We start from the raw sequence: 20,278 nt of genomic DNA on the forward strand, positions 1-20,278 counted from the left end.
ATTTTCTCATCTGGGTAAAATGAGAAGAATATTCTTTATCTCAGGCACTACTTTGACAGCTGAAATTTAATGTGGTAAAGTTCACGGATGCTATAGCACAGACAAGACACAGAGGAAAGAAAAGGAGAATTTTCTCTAATTGATAAGAAAAGACAAGGAATTTTTTCTAATTCGTAAGAAAAGAGAAAAAGTGAGTTTTTCCCCCCCACAGAATAAATGCAACCATATTGCATGTGCTTTAGTCTAAAAAGGCAGTTTTGCTGATGTCCTCTTCTTCTGTAGGAGTCTCATTACGTTGCCCAGGCAGGTTGGGAAGACGAGCTGGTTCTAATTCTGCTGCTGCCTCTGCATGATTTTGGACAAGTCATTGCCTTTCCCCAGCATCAGTGGCCTCATCTGCAAAATAGGGATCACTGAAGCTGCCTTCCAAGGCTCGGGGAGAGGAAGGTGGAAACTCCTGGCCAGAGTTCAGTACACAGGAGGTTCTAACTCAGTCCTTGTCAGACAGCTGAGGAGTGAACCCCACTCCACAGTGAGGACGCTGATGCTTGAGCTGCAGGCCGCCTGTCTGACCTACAGGGATCCTGCACCCCACACCCTTGCACCACTGAGCCCCTCCTAGTCTAGACCCCCAAAACTCTCAAGGTTCTGCCAGGCCCACAGGGGAACAGAAAAAGAACCCAGGCACATCTTATCTGAAGGTGTCAGACCCAAAGGTAGGTCCTACCCAAGCGATGCTGGGCCTAAGGCCTTTCCATGCCTCTCTCTCATCTCCACAAGGATCCTGAGAGCAAGAAGGGGAGGCCTAGGAGGTGAGGTACCACAGCCAGGCCAGGACACGCCCAGGCCTTCACTTCCCCTGGGACGGGGGGAGTGGCCATTTCCACGGAAAGGAATCTCCAGCAGCATCTGACCATCTTTCCTGGAAAACTCAGTGCAGTTCCCCTCCACAGGGGCCAGGTGGGACTCGGGACACCTTGCAAGGCCTGCTCTGCACCCAGCATTCATGCTAACCCTCAAGCTGGCTGAGAGAAGGGTAGCTGTTCAGAGAGAAGCAGACACTTACCTGGGGTCACACAGCAGATAATGGGGTTTGAATCCGGGTCTGGAATCTGACACCAGACCGGGCCTGTTCACTCTCCCTGAGCCCAGCAGCCCCCTCTGCCATGTGTTTGCCAAAGATTCATGGCTGAGCATCTGGAAATCCAAGTCTGTCTCAAGGAATAGAGAACAGAAGCTTCAAGAGACCCCAGTGGAAGCTTCTGGAAAGCCAGGGGTCAGAAGCAACATGACAAGAAGGCCAAGTGGCACTCAAGGAATGTTCATGGGCTTTCGGCTCCTGAGAAGGTTGGGCCCAAGCCTGGGGAGATACGGACTCACTGTGGCCCAGCTGCATGTGCACTGGAAATTTCCAGGTCTTACACTGAACCAGCCGTTCCCTTGGGGCCAGTAAACAATGCCACCATGTGGGGTTCCCAAAGCCACCTTTCTCCCTCCTTGGGAGTTTCAGACTTTCCCAGTGATTTTAAACTGTTTAGCAGGACCCGCCTTGGAGTAACGGTAATCATAATCGTGCTAATGATAACCAAGTTTGAATCCTAGCTGCGCTAACTGCTGTGTGCCTGTGAACTTGCTACGTAACCACTGTGCCTGCTTTGTTTTGTTTTTGCTCATCTGCAAAATAGCAGGCATTCTCTCATGAGGTGCTTGACAGGATTAAGAGAGACTTCGTGTAAAACACCCACTGCAGTGAGCACACAGTAAATGCTCAGTTAAAGCTGGTGCTTTTTATTTTCCAGTATGTGAGTGAGCATTATCGCTCAAGTTCCATAGCCTGGCTTTATGAAGCCCGGAGGCCCATATTACAAAGGGGCTCCTGCTGGGTTTGATGATGGAGGAGAAGAACTGGGGAACGGTGCCTCCTGTACCACTATGAAGACTCCATAGAGACCCCAAAGACTAGGAAACACATGTGAACCTTGCTAAACAGAAACCCAGCATATGGAAATGCATTCTCTTGGGGTTTAGGGGCAGGGAGTGGGATTACAGAGCCCCATGCTGCATTTTACAAGACTTTTGTTATCCCCTGCCCCTTGCTATGTGCTCTGGAAATGGGAAGGCTGTTATTTCCCCTGCTGTGTGCTTCCTCAATGGGACCCACATTAGAGTAGCTACTGGAGCATTTGGACACTTAGACACAAAGCAATGGCAAGCTTTCAGGCTCTGGGATCAGAAAGACCTAGTTTAAATCCAATCTCTGCTGTGTGACTTTAGGTAAGTGACTTGGCCTCTCTGAGCCTCAGGTTAGACAGCTGTGAAGTGAGATAACCCCAGGGATTTGTGAGCTAAGGGCCTGATACCTGAGAAATACATGATAAAAGTTGGTCCTCTTCCCTTTTCATGGGCTTTTTTCCTTGGACTGGGCTCTGAAAGCTGAGGGCACAGTGACTGAGTGGGATTTGTACCCTGTTTCAACTCCCACCCCTACCTGCTGCCCTTGCTGACTCTATACCATGGAACCCTCAGAGGGCACTCACTCTGCCAGCAAAAGCCGATTAGCTTTTATCTCCTGAGAACTGTCTGATGGTCACATGGGTGCCCTGGGATGGATAGAAAGTAGGAGTGCAGATCACTGGGGCAGGGATTTGGCCATCTGGAAGCTGTCTGCCCCTAGGAACAACTCCTGCTGCCCCTGGAACAATTAGGGAGAAGAGAATAGGAAGGGGAAGGAAGAGGGGAGTGGGTGGGTCCTGCTGAGATCTCCTCTGGGGCTCCCTTGGACTGGGGCAGGGACAGGATCTGCAGATTGTGGCCATAGGGGCCAGGGAACTGCAACTGCTCTCCCTGGACCTAGGGCTGTAGAGGGTGTGGCCTCTCCCTGTCTGTATAAGCTTGGGTACCCACTTGGCCTCTCTGGGCCTGTCTGCGTGTTCACCAGTAAAATGGGGAATCTGCCTCCCAGGTGGCTCCAGGGCCTGGTATCCAACAAAGATCCTCCAAACTGGTTGAGCCATAAACATTTTCTAAGTACCTACTATGTGCCTGTCACTCTGTTGGCACTCTGGCACTAGGAGAGTTGTCACCAGCAGGGGTAGGGACAGTGAGTGTGCCAATACTAGCCCTGCCATGAACACGCTGTATGACCTAGGATAAGTGTCTAGAGGTTTCTGAATCCTTCATGTATAAAATGATGTTAGTGGAGGACTAACAGGCTGCAGAGTGCTAACTCTGCCCTGCCCCGACTGCTTTCTCAGTGATGAGTATGAGATAAGACCTTCCCAAGATTACACACCAGGAAGTGATATAGCCAGAACTCAAAGCAGGCCTCCTAACTTTAAGTTTGGGGATGCTTTTATACCCCTCACTCCTGCTCATCAGGGGGCATCCAGCCCAGCCTGGCCCAGCTTGGCCCAGTAGTTTTAGGGAAAAGGATGAGAGGAAGTGTGGGGCAGAGCCCCGGAGTTAGGCATTAGGTAAAACTAGACAGTATGTACAGACAGCAACAGTGTCACTGCTGGAAAAGGGTCCTGCGGTCACTCAGCAAACACAGTCATGTGCCGTGTAAGGCCACTTCTGTTAGTGACAGACTGCATTTACCGCAGTAGTCTTGTAAGATTATAATACTGTATTTTTACTGTACCTTCTCTATGTTTAGATACACAAATACTCACCATTGTGTTACAGCTACCTACAGGATTCAGCATGGTCACATGCATACAGGTGCGTAGCCTAGGGGCAATGGGCTGAACCATACAGCTCAGGTGTGTAGTGGGCTGTGGTACATCATACCACAATGTTGGTACGATGATGAAATTGCCTTAGAACATGACATGTCCCTGTCGTTAAGTGACATATGACTGTATCTACTAACCACCTACCATGGGCCAGGCACAGTGAGAAACTCATGCACTCACTGCATGTGTGACTGTCGCCATTACCAATGACCAGGCCTGTCTTACAGAGGGAAAAGGTGAAGCCTGGGCAGGGGCAGTCACTTGCTGGGGAGTTGCTGAGCCTGGATTTGAACCCACATCCCTCTGGGACCCCAGCCCCCACTTTGTCATCTGCTAAGAGCAGGCCTCCCTCTCTGGAAGACGTGTCTTCTGGTGGGGGGTGGACAGCCTTGCAGTACTGCCACCACGTTGTATTCCTTTGTCTGCCCCCAGACCTGCCCCTGGAATGAGTCCAGTTGTGTGTCTTTCATCCTTGGCTCTTGAGTTTGCCCCCAGTGCAGGAAGCCTGAGGCCTGACCTGGGGGCCCAGGCCCCAACTCTGGGTGAGTCCCCACCCTCCCCTCTCAGAGCTCCAGTTCCCTCACCTGCCAGGTGGGGTGGGGGTAGGGATGCCGTGTACCTGGCTAGCATCGGAGCTCAGGGCTGAGGATGTCCATTCCAAGGCACTTACAATAATGGCAAGTGATAAATAAAACGGAATGAGTTCAAACACAATGTGAGCACTGGGGATTTGAAGCTGCTGGTGGAATGTCCAGCCTATCTATGGGCACCAGGTTATAAATAAGCCCCCTCCCTGCCTTCCTTCTTCCTTTCCTCTTCCTCCTTCCCCCTAGCCTGGGCCCTTTCCTTCCTTCCTTCTGCTGATAGGCCAGCGTTGCTCCTTCTGTAGAACTTGAGTCTGTTTCATGCACAGGGCTGCCCGCCCCCTCGGAAGGAAGGCTCTCTGCCTGACTCAGGTCCTAACTCCTGGATCTTTAGACTGGGGGCGAAGGTGGGCAGTGGGCCTCTGAGGACTTGACATAATAGGGGCTGGAGGCAAGGGTGACAAGCACTGGGGCTTTGGAACCTGTGGCTCTAATAAGCTCACGCTGTCCACCTCTGCTTTGCTGTAGAGGATCTAGAACTGCAGGGTGTTGAAAAAAATGTGGCCACTTTTCCGGAAATGGGGAGTGATCGGCCACATGAGGAGTGACACCTGCTTCCTGAGGTTTGCTCAGGGCTCCATGCCAAGGGCTTTGCATTATTTTCTTCAATCCTCACAAGAGCTCCACAGGGCAGGTACTATTATTCATCGTATTTTATGGATGAAGACACTGAGGCTGGGCACATGGAGGGCCGCCTGGGTCCAGGGCCAGACAGGCAGAGCCAGGCCCTGTCCTCGGGCTCTGACCACTGGACTCTGGTGCCTTCCGGGATGTGGCAGCAGGTGTCAAAAAGAAATTGGGTGCATTATATGATTTCAAACAAAACTCACTAGCACTAGAGCAATGACGTAACTTCAACACTGGCTGCTCAGGGAGGGCCCTGTTGGGGAATCTTTGGCCGAAAGTTCCTGGTCTGTGAAATGAGTGTGAGGGTTCACTGAGAACCCAGACGTAAAGTGCCATGGGTACTGGTGCTCAGTTAGAGCTGGGGCCCAGTCTCTGGAAGGCTGTGTGCAGGGAGAAAGGGGCCGAGAAGGCCACATAACTGTCCCTGTTACCTTCCCTGGTGAAACTGATGTGTCTCCCAGGGTTGTTGTTGTTGTTTTTTCACTTGGTGACTGGGGATTGATGGAGCCGGAGCCTGAGCCTGATCTGGGGCAAAGGAGCCCTGGCAACATGGAAGGCTTGGAGCTCAGATTTCAGGCCAGGGTGAGGGCTTGGGGAGAAGGAGTCAGGATGGTCACAAAGCCCAAGAATGTTTGATAGCAGTGAATGTGGATTGTGTGCAGCCACCTTTGACCAGGGCATGGCCTGAGCTAGTGCCCTGGCCAGAGGCAGGGAAGAGCCGGGGAAGCGCCAGACAGACTCAGGTTGAAAATGCTGCCCTACCGCCTATGGTAGCTGTGTGACCGCAGGCAAGGTCTTCTTCTCTCTGGGCCTTGGTTTCCGAATCTCTAATACAGAAGATTGCAGCCACCTGTTTGGGGGTTTAGACGCTCCTCCTGGCACAGATGAGGAGCTTGGTCCATGTTTCCCCTGCACCCTCTCCACCATCTGCTATCTGAGTTCTAATCTTGTACTGAATTGGGCTGCATGAGGCCATGTATCCGGGCTGACTCAGTCCTGTCCCTCTCTGAGGAAATGCAGCTGAGGGACAGGACAGGACCAAGGAGCCAGAACCCCTTGGTCTGAGTCATGGTTCTGCTGCTTTTCATCTGTGTGCCTTTAGGAAGCCATTTACCATCTCAGGGCCTTGGTTTCCTGGATAATAATAGCACCTACCTATAGGGTTGTTGTGAGGATTGAGAATTAAATGGATTTCTATCATAATAGCTCCCAATGAGTGGTAGCTATAAAAATAGTAGGAAGTATTATCATCATGCGTTTGTGTTACACTCTTAGCTTTGTCCGAGCTTATTCCAGTTGCCACATACTATCTACTTTCATATTTGCTATAAAACTTCTGCAAAGAAGGCCTTGTGCATTGCTTATAATGTCCTATGTGACGGTTCATCCCAGAATTCTTGTCAAGAGAAATGTCATCTTCCTAAATACTTTTCCTCCTTGCTGACAATTTGAGCTATGCAAATCTGCCTTTTAGTTTTTAGTTTTATTTTTAATTTTAAAATTATTATTATTATTATTGTAGACATGGGGTTTCACCATGTTGCCCAGGCTGGTCTCGAACTCCTGAGCTCAGGCAATTCACCCACCTCAGCCTCCCAAAGTGCCAGGATTACAGGCGTGAACCACTGCACCCAGCTTATTATTTTTAAATTCAGTACTTTTTAGTACACTCACAGCAAATCACCCTAATTCCCTTTCTGTCTTGGCTGCCAGGAACCTGAAGTCAGATTTAAATCTCAATCATAGTGGCAATTATAGCTGATTTCTTTGCTTCCATCCTATTCTGTCTGGTTGTCTATTTGACTGCATCTGTGAGATGTATCTCTCTTGTGTCTTTAAGACCTTTATGCAAGAGGTCATGTAAGAAAAGAAATCAACTTATTATTATGTATAGAATTGAGGTAGTTGGTTTAATAGACTTGCTTATCCAGTTTACTGGGCAACTTTGGCTTGGGGGGCCAGGGCAACAGATGTTCAAGGGACCTCAGAGACCACCTTTCTATTTAGGGAAAATAAGGCCCATAATGTTATTTCTTATATGCTATCAACTTTTAATTTGCTTTTCTGAAGCTATGAATATAGTAGGGCTATCTATTTATGCAGCATATTCATCAGGAAATGTTGAATCATAACGAATCACGAAAAAGTATTTACAATATCCTACTGATTGAAAAAGCAGATTATAAAACAGATCGGCCTGCACAGATGTCAGGGTCGCCCTTACCTGCGTGCTTATTAAAATCCAGCTGTTCCTGGACTCTGGAGAGAGAACCAAGGTCTCTTAGGATGGGGTCTGACACCAGTGCTTTCAACAGGCTCCACAGCAAAATCTGAAAACTCTTTATTAGCTGGTGATGTTCAGCAAGGTAACCCACTTTTCTGTGCCTCAGTTTCCTCATCTTTGTTTGTTTGTTTGTTTTTTATTTCCATAGGTTTTTGGGGAACAGGTGGTATTTGGTTACATTAGTAAGTTCCTCAGTGGTGGTTTGTGGGAATTTGATACACTCATCACCCAAGCAGTATACACTGAACCCAAGGTTTCCTCATCTTTAAAATGGGCATAACCATGGCCACTACCTCAGGGGTTGTCAGGATGACATCTCAGCCTAGGCCTTGGCATGCTGTAAGTGCTTAAAAATGCTTGCTAAAATGATCACTGTTGCTGGTCCAACTCTTGAGCATTTCACACAGGGAAAACGGGGCTGAGGCCTGGCTCGGCCACCCACTGGCTGTGTTGACTATGTGCCGGGCCCTGCCCCTTGGGCCTCGGTTTTCTCCCCTGGAAGGAGAGGATTATTTGTGTGAGCCATGAGTGCCCCTGGTGCGGATGTGGTGGCCAGGTGTGCAGAGTGGGTCGTGGGTCCGAGGACCATCTTACCTTCATTGCCCTCGCCAGGTGGGTGGTAGAAGGACAGCCCCAGGGAGATGATGGCGGCGATCTCCAGGATGATGAGTGTCACATCCTGCAGTGCCTCCCACACGAGCTGCAGGAAGGTTTTTGGCTTTTTTGGAGGTATAAAGTTTTGCCCAAAAATTTGCTTTCTCTTTTCCAGGTCTGGAGCGGTGCCTGGCAAACCTGCAGACAGAGAGCAGAGAGGTTGGCCTGGGGGCTCGGGAGAGACACAGGCGTGTTCTGGGAATGTAGGGACAGAGAGGGAGAAACAGAGCAAGAAACTTGCAGGCAGCTGGTCCAGGAGCCCAACATCTCTTGGTGCTTTGGGTCCTAAGCGGGTTCCTGTCAAAAGCCAGAGACATCACACAGTGGGTTGAATGGCAGCCCCCAAAATATACATCCACATCATGATCCCCAGAACCTGTGAATGTGACCTCATTTGGGAAAATACTCTTTGTTTTTGTACTTAAGGTCTCATGATGAGAGCATCCAGGATTATGTCTGGGTCCTAAATGCAATGACAGGTATCCTTACAAGAGACACAGACACAGAGGGAAGATGGCCACGTAAAAACAGAGGCAGGGATTGGAGTGGTGCAGCCACAAGCCAGGAAACAGCTGGGGCCACCAGAAGCTGGAAGATGCAAGGAAGGACTGTTCCCTGCTCTTCAGGTGGAGGTGGCCCTGCTGACACCTGATTTCTCACTTCTGGCCTCGAGTCATAGAGAATAAACTTGACTTGTTTTAAGCCACACTCAGTCTGTGGTCATTTGCTGTGGCAGCCCCAGGAATTGAATCCACACTCCTACAGCCACCTCGCACTGGCACCCTCCTTTCACTGTCCCTCCTGTCGAATGCCACGCAGTATTTAGAGAAGAATCAGAAGCCACTGTTTGGATTAAAATCCCAGTGTGATGGCCTTAGCTCTCCGAGCCTCAGTATCCCCTTCTGTAATAGGGATGATGGTTGTACTTAACCCAAGGGTGGTTGTGAATATCACATGAGGTAATTCATGTCATCCACGAGCATTTATTGAGTACCTACTACGTGCCTGGCACAGTTGCAGACACTGGAACAGAGCAGCCCACCAGACAGAAGAGTGCCCACTCAGGAGCGGCCCTTACTGTGGATGCCTTGCAACGTGCTCGGAGCATGCCTGGTGGAGGTGCAGCTGATGCTGGTGGTTTCTCCTCTTCTGGACAAGGGAGTGAGCTATATAGCCAGGTGCACCCCTCATCACGTGGGGCCCAGACAGAGTGACAGGGGCCCGCTTCCACCCACCATCTGCATTTCCAGATAATTCTTCCAGACTTGCAAGTCCACTCTCACGCCCCTGCTCAAAGGCCTTGGAAGCCACTCAATGTCTTTGGAATAAAGCCAACATTTCCCAGCCTGGTTCCCTGGCCCCCTCATCTGACCTGCAACCTGTGTCTGCAGCCTTGGCTTTTGCCATGTGGCTTCCTCCCAGCAGAGCCAGGCCAGCACTTTGCCTTCCTCCTGCCACACTGTGACCATGCTGTGCCCTTCCCTGCTCTGGCACTGGCTGCTGTTTGCCTGTCTCTACATCCCCTCCTAAACTCCTTGGTACCAGGGTATGGTCAATCCACAATTGGCAAACCCCAGGTGTACCTCCTGTACTTTGGAAGAGGGGCCTGGAAGGGTGAACCTCTCATGGAGGAAATTCAGGCATGTGACCAGGAGGGGCATGGCTCTGGTAGGGAGGGCTACCTCTGTCCACTGTCTGCTGTGCCCCTCAGAGGCTGGTGCTTCTTCTTGTTTCAGCCTTCCTTTCAAGTTGCTCATGTCACCCCAAGTTGCTGGTGTGCCATTTTATTTTTCCATAACAAGTGTCCCGTCACACTCCTGGGCCTTTGCTCCTGCTGTTCAGCAAACTACGAACAGCCTTTCCTCCACTCAGCACTGTGAACACCTTTCAAGGGCTGTTGGGCAGCCCTCCCTCCACCCCAGGCAGACAGTGGCCCTCTGCCCTTACTTCCCACAGCTTTCCCCTCAGTGGGCTCACCGGTTCCCCGGACCTGTGTCCTACCTGGGCTGTGGCACCTTGGGAGCAAAGACTAGTCTGATTCCTGTCACTCAGGGCCTGGCACCTGAAGCCTGAGAATCATCCCACCCACTAAATGCAGGTCTGAGTGTGTGAGCCTGGCCCGAGGTGTGCAGCCTGGCCCGAACAGTGCACACAAATGGGTCCTTGCAGCGGGGCAATGCCAGTCCTGTTGCCGACCCAGCGAACCCTAGCTCTTCTTGTGTCTTAGTGAGGACAGATCAGGGGTGGACAGGGAGGGGCACACCCTCCTGAGAACAGCACTACCGGCATGCTGGGGGTTGCAGGACTGCACCATGTGGCTGTTACATTGATGGGACCTCGTGGTCTAATACATGGTTTTAGGATTCTAACAGCCTGTTGTTGACTGCCTCATTTACCCATTCATTCATTCACTCATTCATTCATTCATTGAATTTACATTTCTGGAGCCCCCATTGTGGGCCTAGCCTGGTTCTGGGAAGAGTGATGTGCAGAGAACAGACCGGGCTGCTCACGGATGTAAGAGTCAGCAGTTCCGTGAGTCCAGCAGCCTGTGGTTTGGGAGTCTGTCTGGGGTTCTAGATACGGAGTCTCCTCAGATGCTGACTATGAGATCTCCATCAGGAGCCTCCAAGGGTCAGGCTGGCTGAGATACCCACACCTGGGGAGCCCAGCAATGGCTCCTTCCCTAGAAGACCTCACACTAGCCTGACTGTCAGTACAGGTAAGCTCTGGGGATCCCATGTCCTGCAGGCAGTGAGAACGAGAGAACCCAGAGGCAGGTTAGGCTCATTTCATAGATGGGAGACAGGCTGCTCTGAGACCAAGCTGCTGCCATGGGGCAGCTCCTGAGTCCTGAGAGCCCCGCTAGCCCTGATCTAAGCATGTGGAAACACTGCCTCCACTGTTTAATGCTGGGCTGGCCATCTGGGAGATCCATGTGCAGAGTGTGCAGGCACGGCACACTGCAGTGTGATTCCAGGAACAGCAGGAAGCTTCCTCGTCTTCCTCCTCTGGTCCAATTCTACCCACAGCCAACACCTGGAATTCCTCTACTTGACCTTTATTCCTTTAATTAAAAGCTCCAATTCCTTTAGACTTTCTGGGAGGGGGAAGCCATCATCAGTTCTGGATGCCATGGTGTGAATGTGTTTCAGGCTTTTTCCTGGAATGGGTTTTGACAAGGGAGAAGGGAGAGTTCAAGAGGGTAGTGGGCCTCTGAGGGAGGGGCTATGACCAGCCAACACAGGCCTGTTATGGCAGTTTGCTGTGGCTTTGGCCAGCCAATTCTCTCCTCTGAGCTGCAGTTTCTCCATTTCAGCAATGGGAATGTTCAACCAGATGGGTAAGTCCTGAGAATCCCAGGGGTTTCGAGGTCTGCAGGTCCTGAAATGGTTCTCCTGGGGTCTGTTTTCACATTTTGGGGCTCCTCATGAAATTTGGTGCAAATTAACGTCTTTGCCAAGAAAAAGTAAGGGTGAGGGCAGCCAATCTTCTGGGCCCTGCCTGATTAATTACAAGAAAGGGGAGTCTCTGAACCTTCTGAGTTCTGGAATTCAAACATTCTGGAGTCCACAGTGTAAATAGTTGATAATGTGGGTGTTCCGTTGTGGAAGTCAGGCCACATCATGCTGGGGCTCTGTCATGCTGGGAATTCATAGGCCAGGCATTGCGATCCTGAGTCCTGGGACAGCAGACAGAGCAGGGGCTGCAAATGTGATAGATGTGGGGGATGGGTAGGTTTTATGAATGAGTGAAGTAGGTGAGTGGGTGACATTAGGGAGTAGTAGAAACTGGAGCAAAGTGAAGAACCTTGGCCCTTCTGAAGAGGACAGATGCTTTTCAGCTCCTGTGGGGGAATGTGGGCTCAGGGTGGCAGATCTGCCAATCTTCTAAGAGAAGCTGGACATCTGGAATTTGACGTAAAATCTCCCCATTAAAAACATGCCAGGGTCAAATACAACATACCTGTGGGCTGGATTCAGCCCCTAAGTTGCTAGTTTGAGACCCCCAAGACTATGGGTTGAGACAGGGTGATGTGGATGGAAAGGTGAGGAGTCGGCACAGAGCAGCTTCTCTGTCCCTCCCACTCCCGGGCACCTCCCTCCCCAGCCCCCGCCCTTGCCCACTCCCCACAGACTTCTGAGAGGCCCTCTGTTTTTCAGAAATAACAACTCAGGGCATAAAAACATTGTGTGTTCTGCAGGGCTGTTCCCATGGCAGTTTCCACAACAAGCATCTCAGAATCAAAATCCAAGATGGGAACCCTGGGCACTGAGGCTCACATGTGTCCTCTGAGATGGTGGAGGTGGCCACAATGTCTTGCTTGCTCCCCTCTTCTCAGCAGAAGAACAGCCAAGCCAGAGCTGAGGCTTGGCTCCAAGTTCAAACCTCACCCCAAGAACACAGGAGAGGTTTGAACTCGGATGGCTGCGTTCAAATCCCAGCTCTGAGTGACCTTGGGTAAGTGGCTTCACTTCTCACTGCCTCAGTTTCTCCTTTTGTAAAATGCAGACAACAGCAGTCCCTATTTTACAGGGTTAGAGAGAGGCTTCAGCAAGATGTCTCACATAAGGAGCGTAGCGCTGTGCCTGGCACCAGGTAAGTGCAGTGTCATTATTACCGTCCAGTTTTTAGGCTGTGTAGGAGACTAAGCCAGACCTTCTGGAGAGGAAGACTTTGGACTGGCAGGATTTTGACAAGATGGGAAGGGGTCAGTCAAGGTGAGGAGAGGCACAGCAGAAGGACCTTGTGACTGCAGACAAGCCATTTCCCTTCTTTGGGTCTCTGTTTCCCCACATGTGACATGAAGGATTGATCTGGATGAAGGCTAGGGCTGGTGGCCCTGGTACTTGGTATCCAAAGACAGGGGTTTTGGGGACCTGCAGGTGAGACAGCTTGCCCGGTCCAGCCTATCTGTTACGCCCTTACCAGGAGCTGAATCTTGTGGTCTCTTTTCCCTTCTGCTGAAAATTAACACAGATATTTTTGGGAGTGGAAACAACAGAGGCTGGTGTGAGAGAGGAATGGCATTGGAGATTCAATTTAGATTAAGGAGCATCTCACCATTTAGCATATTAAAAATTAATACAGTGTGTCAAAGATCACTGGACAAAGGCAGCATGGCCCTGCAAATTCAAAAACACAAATGTCCAGACAGCTGCTCTGTGGGGTTGTGGGCTTTCGAATGTGAATTTTCTTTCTGTACAAGCAGAGGTCAGAGCACTAGATGAGGAGTCAGGTTTTGGTCTTGGTTCTACCACTAATTTGTGAGTGAACTTGGGCCAGTTTCATCCCTCAGAGACTCAGTTTTCTCATCCTTGTGTGTTCTGCAGGGCTGTTCCCAATAAAATGGGAACAAAATAACCCCTAGGCTGGGGAAAGCCATGCACAGTGCACAGTGAGGGAGTGGCTGTACAAGAACTCCTGCTGTCATGGCTGCTTGCTGTCAGTTGGGTGGGTGGGGAACTTTGGCCTCAAAGTGCATCTCTATCCAGCTGTCCCAGACACAAGCTGGGCTCTTCCCCAGCCTCTAAACCTCTGCCTGGCTATTCCCATTCTGCTTGGGGTATCTTCTTCTCTCTTCTTAGCCAATTCTGGCTCCTGCAAACTGCAGTCTCAGGCCATTAGAAAGGTTACAGGTGGTCTGCTCAATGTTTTTTAAAAAATGGAAATTTGTTACAAACATTAAAAAGTCAATTCCACATAGAAATCCCGATGTTTGGGTCACCAAGGACATGTGCCCAGACCTATGGGAGTTGAAACTCATGTTTGAGAGCCATCTGACAAAATCAGCCCCACCTCAGCTCTGTTAAGCAAAGCTCAGGGGGAAGTGGTTCTCTTGGGGGCAAAGGGAGCCTGTGCCTTGTCTGGCCCCAGAGCACAGAGCTAGGGACCTGAAGGAAAAGGTACAAGGAGGGGCCTCTGGCTTTATGAGAGGGAAGGACATTCTGATGGTGAGCAGAGGATGGATGGATTATTCTAGGAAGGAGGGAGGGAGCATCTTTACACAGAAGCTGGATGGCCCACTATGGGTGTCCTGCACCAGATGCCAGGCCCCCAGGGACTCAAGACTCAAGATCCTCCTATCTTAAGGAGGCCTGAGTTCTCTCACCCCTCTCAGACCCTCTGAAGGTAGAAAAGGTACTAGGGTCGAACTAAATGGTGCACACCTAGTCATTTACTTCCTCATTCAATCACCAAACTTTGACTGAACACCTACTATAAGCCAGACTTCGTCTACATGTTGGGGACACTACTGTAAGGAAGATAGGAGTGTCAGGAAGGGTTTCCTGGCAGAAGTGTAGTTATAACTGGGTGAGCTTGCAAGAAGGAATGAGGGTTGATTAGGTGAAAGGGTGTGTGTGGGGGACACAGGCTCTGAGAAGGCAAAAGAAACTCCAAAGGGCTTGGGAAAGGGTAGAGTAGTGGAGCATTCCTGGTTTGCTCCTCAGAAGAGGGGGCAGATGGTCCCCAAGGAAGAGGACACATCTATTGTACCCTTTGCTTCCAACGGCCAGGAAAGGCTGGGAGAGAAACTGAATTTGTAGCATGACACATGGAGTCAGGTTTACACAGGCCTTCGGAGTGAGGGTGAGAGTGTTCTTTAATGGAGACTTTGGCCCTTGTAACTCATCTTTTTGCCATCTTCTTCTTTTCTGCTTGGTGGCTCAGCAATGAATATGTAGTTCACCTCTGGGAGCTGCACCAGAGGACTGAGCAGCATGCACTGAGCTGGTGAATCTCCATCCTATTTCTCCTCTCCTTTCTTTGTCTGGATATCCTAACTTAGGTCATTTAAAATCATTTTGTATGAGACAAACTTTTATAAGCTATTTAGGAGGTAGGATGTGGTTAATTAATCAGAATAAAGAAGGAGCTATTGAGGTGGGTAAAGGAGCAGAGGCTGGGTGAGAGATCAGAATGAAGGGGTAAGATGAAGGAATAGGGACATTTAACATGTGGCTTACTTTCTGCTCTAGTACTGTACTTAGGGCAGGGCAGAGCTCTGCTCTTCCCACGTGTGGGGCACTTCACACCAAGAGACTGGGGTGTATCAAAAGTAAAGGCCAACTGGGAGTTTTCCAGGCCATCCAGGTGACCTCTGACCTCCTCTCCCCTATTCTGAGGCCCCATGAGGCTGTGTATCTTTATTTCCAGCAAAGAGACCCCAGAGATTGTTTCTGCCCCTGGTGAGAGCAGGAACACACTAACTGCCTGCTAAGGCTGGTTGACATTTGTGGGCACTGTCTGGCTGAGTGGACCTGCCTGCAGGTTTTTTTTCAAGAAAAAACCCAACAATAATCACATCCCCCAAACTCTCCATCTGCTGCTCAGAACTAGTGTGAAAACAAATTGCTCCCCCAGCGGCACCCAGGCCACCGGGGTAGCAGTGACGGAGTGGAAGTGAGCCAAAGGCAGGGCTGTTTCCAGGAGTGGGGGGCTGGGAGCTGGGCCCCCTGTCTGCAGGGCCAGGGGCTGTCAGCTGGGATGGGCTGCATGGTGGGTAACAGCAGCAGGCCAATGGGTAACCTCAGCCCTGGATTCAAATCCCAGCAGCTCCTTGGTTCAGGGCTAGTGCCTTGGGCAAATCATTTCCCCTCTTGGAGCCACAGTCTTCACCTCTGTGAAATGGGAATAAATGTGCACCGGCACACAGCAGGCCCTCAAGAAACCTCCCTTCCCTTCTGCCTCTCTGGCCATCAGAGATGGGGATGTGTGTGCTGAGGTTGTCCAGAGGCCCCTGCCCTCATGGGTGGCCACGTGCCCTCTGTAAAAGCCACTTAATGGACTTGGGACAGGCGGACAATGCCTCTGTGGGAAAAAGCCCTGTCTTGGGCAGCCCCTGCCATCTGGGGTTGATGGAGGATCAGGAATATAATGTGTGGAAACAGCGCTTGGCACATACTGGTCTTCATAAAGGATAGATGCATAAAGGACAGTGGTAGTCACTACCACCACAATACCACCACTACTGTTGGACTGGGGCATGGCTCAGACTTTGAGCCTGGAATGTGCATCCCAGGACTTTCTGTCTGTGTTGCCACTGTCTTAGCTCGTGTCAGAGAACCCCACTGCAGCCGCAACATGTCCCTACCTAGATCTGGAGACCTGGCTGGAATCTACCTTTCCTTTCTGTGTGCCTCAGCCTCTCCAGGAGGCTTTGGGCTGTCTCACTTGAGAATCACACAGAACCAAGGCTGTGACAGTGCTTTGTAGATGGTAAAGTTGATCTACGTTGAACACCCACTATACAGATGTACACACATCTGAGGCACAGGGTTCTTCTGCTAGGAAGGCAACTGAGCCAGGCCTCTTGTCACAGAGCTCAGCGGCCACCCTGCCCTGCTCCAGCCTGATCTAGTCGGCAAACTAGTGTGAGCAAACGCCCCACTGTGGCCCTCCTGGTGAAGCCAATATGGATGCTGATTCACTCTAGCTGGATCCCTGCGTCACTGGGGTGATCAGGAAATTTCAGTTAAAATGAATGATGCGTGCTTTCTTGGGAAAAACCATAAGGGTGGCTTCGTGTCTTTGCTGCATGTATTTAAAATGTAGCCTGCGAGGCACCCAGAAGGCAGGCATAGGCCTTAGTACCCATAAGAGGCTGTTAGTGCATGCGTACATGCCTAAGTGTGCAGACGTGGGCACATGAAGGTGTGTGGCACAGGCTGAGTGGGGTACGGCGCCCCATGCTTCATATCCTATCAGAGGCCAGGCAGAGTAGGCAGCTTGCAAGGGCATCACTGCTGGGACTATAGAACTCACAACACTTCAAGACAAAGCAATGAAATGGGCCTCGCTCGAGACTGCTTCCAGCTTTGTGACCTTGGGCGGGTGGCTTCCCCTCTCTGGGCCTTGGATTCTTCATGTGCAGCACGGGAATAATGATAGCATCTGCCTTATAGAATTAAATGAGGTTGCACCTGGGCACCTGGCACATGAGAAGGCCTTGACTAATATTAGCTGCTATTGTTGTTGCTATTACTAAACTTTCTCCAAGGCACTAGTTCCTTGGAGCCACTAGGGAGCTTTAAAAATATTAATGCCTGAGCCCCAACCTAGAGATTCACATTGAATTGGGCTGGGGCATGGCCTGGACCTTGGGAGTTTTAAGAGCTCCCCCAGGATTGCAATGTGCAGCTGGGGATGAAAACTTAGTGGTCCCTGGAGCAACAGCTTCAGCATCACCTGGGACTTGTTAGAAATGCACATTCTCAGGGCCACCCAGACCTACTGAGTCACACGCCCTTGGATGGGGCAGGGCCAGCTGCATTGTCCTTGGTCATGGGTGAAGAACCACTGGCCTGGGGGAGGAGGGAGAGGAGGAAGCCTAATACTCGCCAGCTGATTTTGGCCCAGCATCACCTTTGAGCCTCATCAGCAGCCCTGAGACCTGGCGCTTATTGCTGAGGCCTGTCCAGGTCATGCAGTGGGGTGGGTGACAGAGCTTGCACCCAGCCTGCGTCTACTGTTCCTTTTCTTCTGTAGGGGCTGTCAGCTCCTGCAGGGTCCATCTTCTTCCCTGAAAGCTGCCAACAGTCAGGCTCACAACCTCTCTTCCTGCAGCAGGGGAGGTCATGAGTGCTGCGGGCTGAAAAGCTGACAGACCCAGACTTGAGTCCCTGGGTGCACAGAACACTCTGACCCTTTGTCTCCTACTGGTGGCTATAGAAGGCTGGAGAAGAGAAGCTAGAAACTAAGTGGCGAGAAAAAGGAGACTGGAAGAGGAGAAGAGGCAGTGTGGGGCCGGGAGCCAGTCCTCAGGTCTGGCTGTAACAGCAACCCTGGCCTGCTCCATAACCTTCCATGGCTCCCCATGTCCTCACAACCATCCAGTTCCTGGGCTCACAGTGGCCTCTCTGTGAGATTGCCCCAAAGGACTCCTCCTGCCTCACCCTTAGCCATGCCACATTTATCCCACTCTCCTGCCAAACTACAGATCTGCATCTGCCTGGCATTTGCCTCTGTCTTGTCACATCTGGCTCTGAACTCAGAATGCCCACCCCTCTGTCGACCTTAGTCTTGAGAGACCCTGATGAACCTTTACTACCACTTCCTGAAAGCCTTCCTTCATTTACTCAGCAAGAACAATCTGTCTTCATCCTCCCCTGACAGTATTTGTCACCTGGGTCATTTATTCACTAACACACATTTACTAGGCATCTCTCCTGTGCTGGGTTTTGGCCCTGGGGGTCAAATACCAACTGAGACCCACTCTTGGCCACTACTGCCTTCTGGTTGCTAATTCCACCATCCCCTCGAGGGAGGCTGCTCGCACCAGCACACAGCAGGTCCTCAGGAAACCTCCCTTCCCTCCTGCCTCTCTGGGGACCAGAGATGAGGATGTCAGTGCTGAGGTTGCCCAGAAGCTCCTGCACACATGGGTGGCCACGTGGCCCCTGTAAGAGCCACTTAATAGATATGGGACAGAGACACAGCGCCTCTGTGGGAAAACAGCTTGTGTGGTGGGCATCTGCTGTCAACATAAGTTCAGAAGATGTCCAATGGTCTGACTGTCATCTGACGTGCATCACAGGCATATACTCAGTGCCCAGAGTTCATGATCACCTTACAGTGTTGATGGTTCCTGATGGGCAAGGTGAAGGGTAAGTGGTGTCTCTCTGATACCTGGTGGTCCTAGGTGGGGTTTCCTATGAATCGAAAGTCTGTCATGTGGAGAGGGGCAGTGTTTACTGACCCTCCCCTGATAGCATTTGTTACCTGGCTCATTTATGGTTATGTGCTCATACACAGACCTGGCATCTATCTATACAGGCAGATGCACACACAGACACAACTGTGAATGCGGCATTAGATTGTGGATGTAAATGTGCACAGTGCAGCGCTGGGCAAGCACGTGGATGCAGTGTCCATTCGCTTATGTGCGCCCACGTGGACATGGCACTGAATGGGCACACAGATGCTCTGTTCCTGTAATCTGACACACGTGTGGACACAGCTTCCCACTGATTTAAACCCACCACCTATCTTTTCTCCAAGTCAGGCTGAGTTCCCACTCCTCTCTCCACTGTGGGGATTCTTTACTAAACTTCTCTGCTCAGGGCTGCAGACTTCCCACATGGGCAGGGAGGTGGGTATGGGATGGGGTCTGGGAATCTGGGTGGAAGTGGGTGGCCAGGGCTCATCTAGAAGCTGTGAAAACATCAATGATCTGTACCAAAGAATGGGGGGATCTAGTGAAGCTGGGGCCCCTGAGAAGAGTTTACTGGTTAAACTACAGGATGCCCAGAGAAATCTGAATTTTAGATAAATCATTTACTACCAACAAAAAATTAGCAACTTACTGTTTATTTGCAATGCCGATGTCCCTGGATGCCCTGCATTTTTCTTTGTTAATCTGGCCACCCATCTCCAAGGCTCCACATCCCCTCTCCTCCACATCTTGTGGCCAGCCGCTCTCACCCTCCCATTCGATGGCTGGGAAAATGGAGGCCCAGAGACGTGGAAGCAACTTGACACAGGTCCAGGGAGGGTCAGCTCCCTGGGGCTGGACTCCTGACTCCTGGTCCAGGCCCTCTCACCACCCCACAGAGATGCAGGAAGGGAATGAAGGCTTGGCTAACTTGAATGGAGCGTTACTACACACACAAATGATGGTCATTTCATATTCCCTCTCTGTCACCTCACTGAAGAGATCTGGTTCAGCATGCCCTGAGGTGACCTCTGAGAGGCCTTTGTCTCAGCCCTTTGGGTAAATGGAGGCCAGAAAAGCCCCTTCTTCCTCCTGGGGAGGGCCTCCATGATTGACTGCAGACAAGAAGGACTTCCCTGTCCCTCCAGGTGGGGACACTCTGCAGTGCTGCTGCCTGCAGCCTCACAGGACGCCTTTCAGAGGCAGAGGGTGCTGAGTTCCAGTCTCCACCCTGACACTTAGTGAGAGCTTCCGCAAGTGGTGCCCCTTCCCTGAGCCTCAGTTTCTTTATCCACAAATTGGGGCAGAGGGACAACTTAGCTTCACCTGCTGGGGTAGACGAAAGAAAGTGCAAAGGACAGTGGTGGGCACACAGATGGTGCCCAAAGCCTGGACGAAATATCCCTTTCCCAATTCTTTTGAGCTCAAATGCTCCCCCGCACTGCATGGACAGCCATGGTGGCATGCTGGTGTCTTCTCATTGTTCTGTGATCGCAAGTGGCCCCTTCAATGATGCAGGAGCAAGCCCCTCTGATGGGCCCTACTCGGCTGGGGCCGTAGACAGGTGGGCATGAAATGAGCACATGTGCTCCTGCGTGATCATCACTTTGTACACGGGGCTTGCATTTCATTCTCCTTGCCATTCTGTTAAGATAGGGATTTTAAATTCCATTTTATGGGC

At 51.0% G+C, this 20,278-nt stretch overlaps 1 protein-coding gene across 19 annotated transcripts in view; it reads right to left on the reverse strand.

Annotated features, from left to right (window-relative positions):
• Positions 1-20,278, reverse strand: part of ATP2B2 (ATPase plasma membrane Ca2+ transporting 2) — a 392,914-nt gene that overhangs the window by 80,778 nt on the left and 291,858 nt on the right. For all 19 annotated transcript variants that reach the window (XM_035276284.3, XM_035276294.3, XM_035276289.3 and 16 more), the window contains one exon: positions 7,884-8,081. In XM_035276284.3, the coding sequence (XP_035132175.1) occupies positions 7,884-8,081 (198 nt within the window). The remainder of the gene's footprint in view (positions 1-7,883; positions 8,082-20,278) is intronic.

Source organism: Callithrix jacchus, chromosome 15 (genome assembly GCF_049354715.1).
Source record: "Callithrix jacchus isolate 240 chromosome 15, calJac240_pri, whole genome shotgun sequence".
NCBI lineage: Eukaryota > Metazoa > Chordata > Mammalia > Primates > Cebidae > Callithrix > Callithrix jacchus.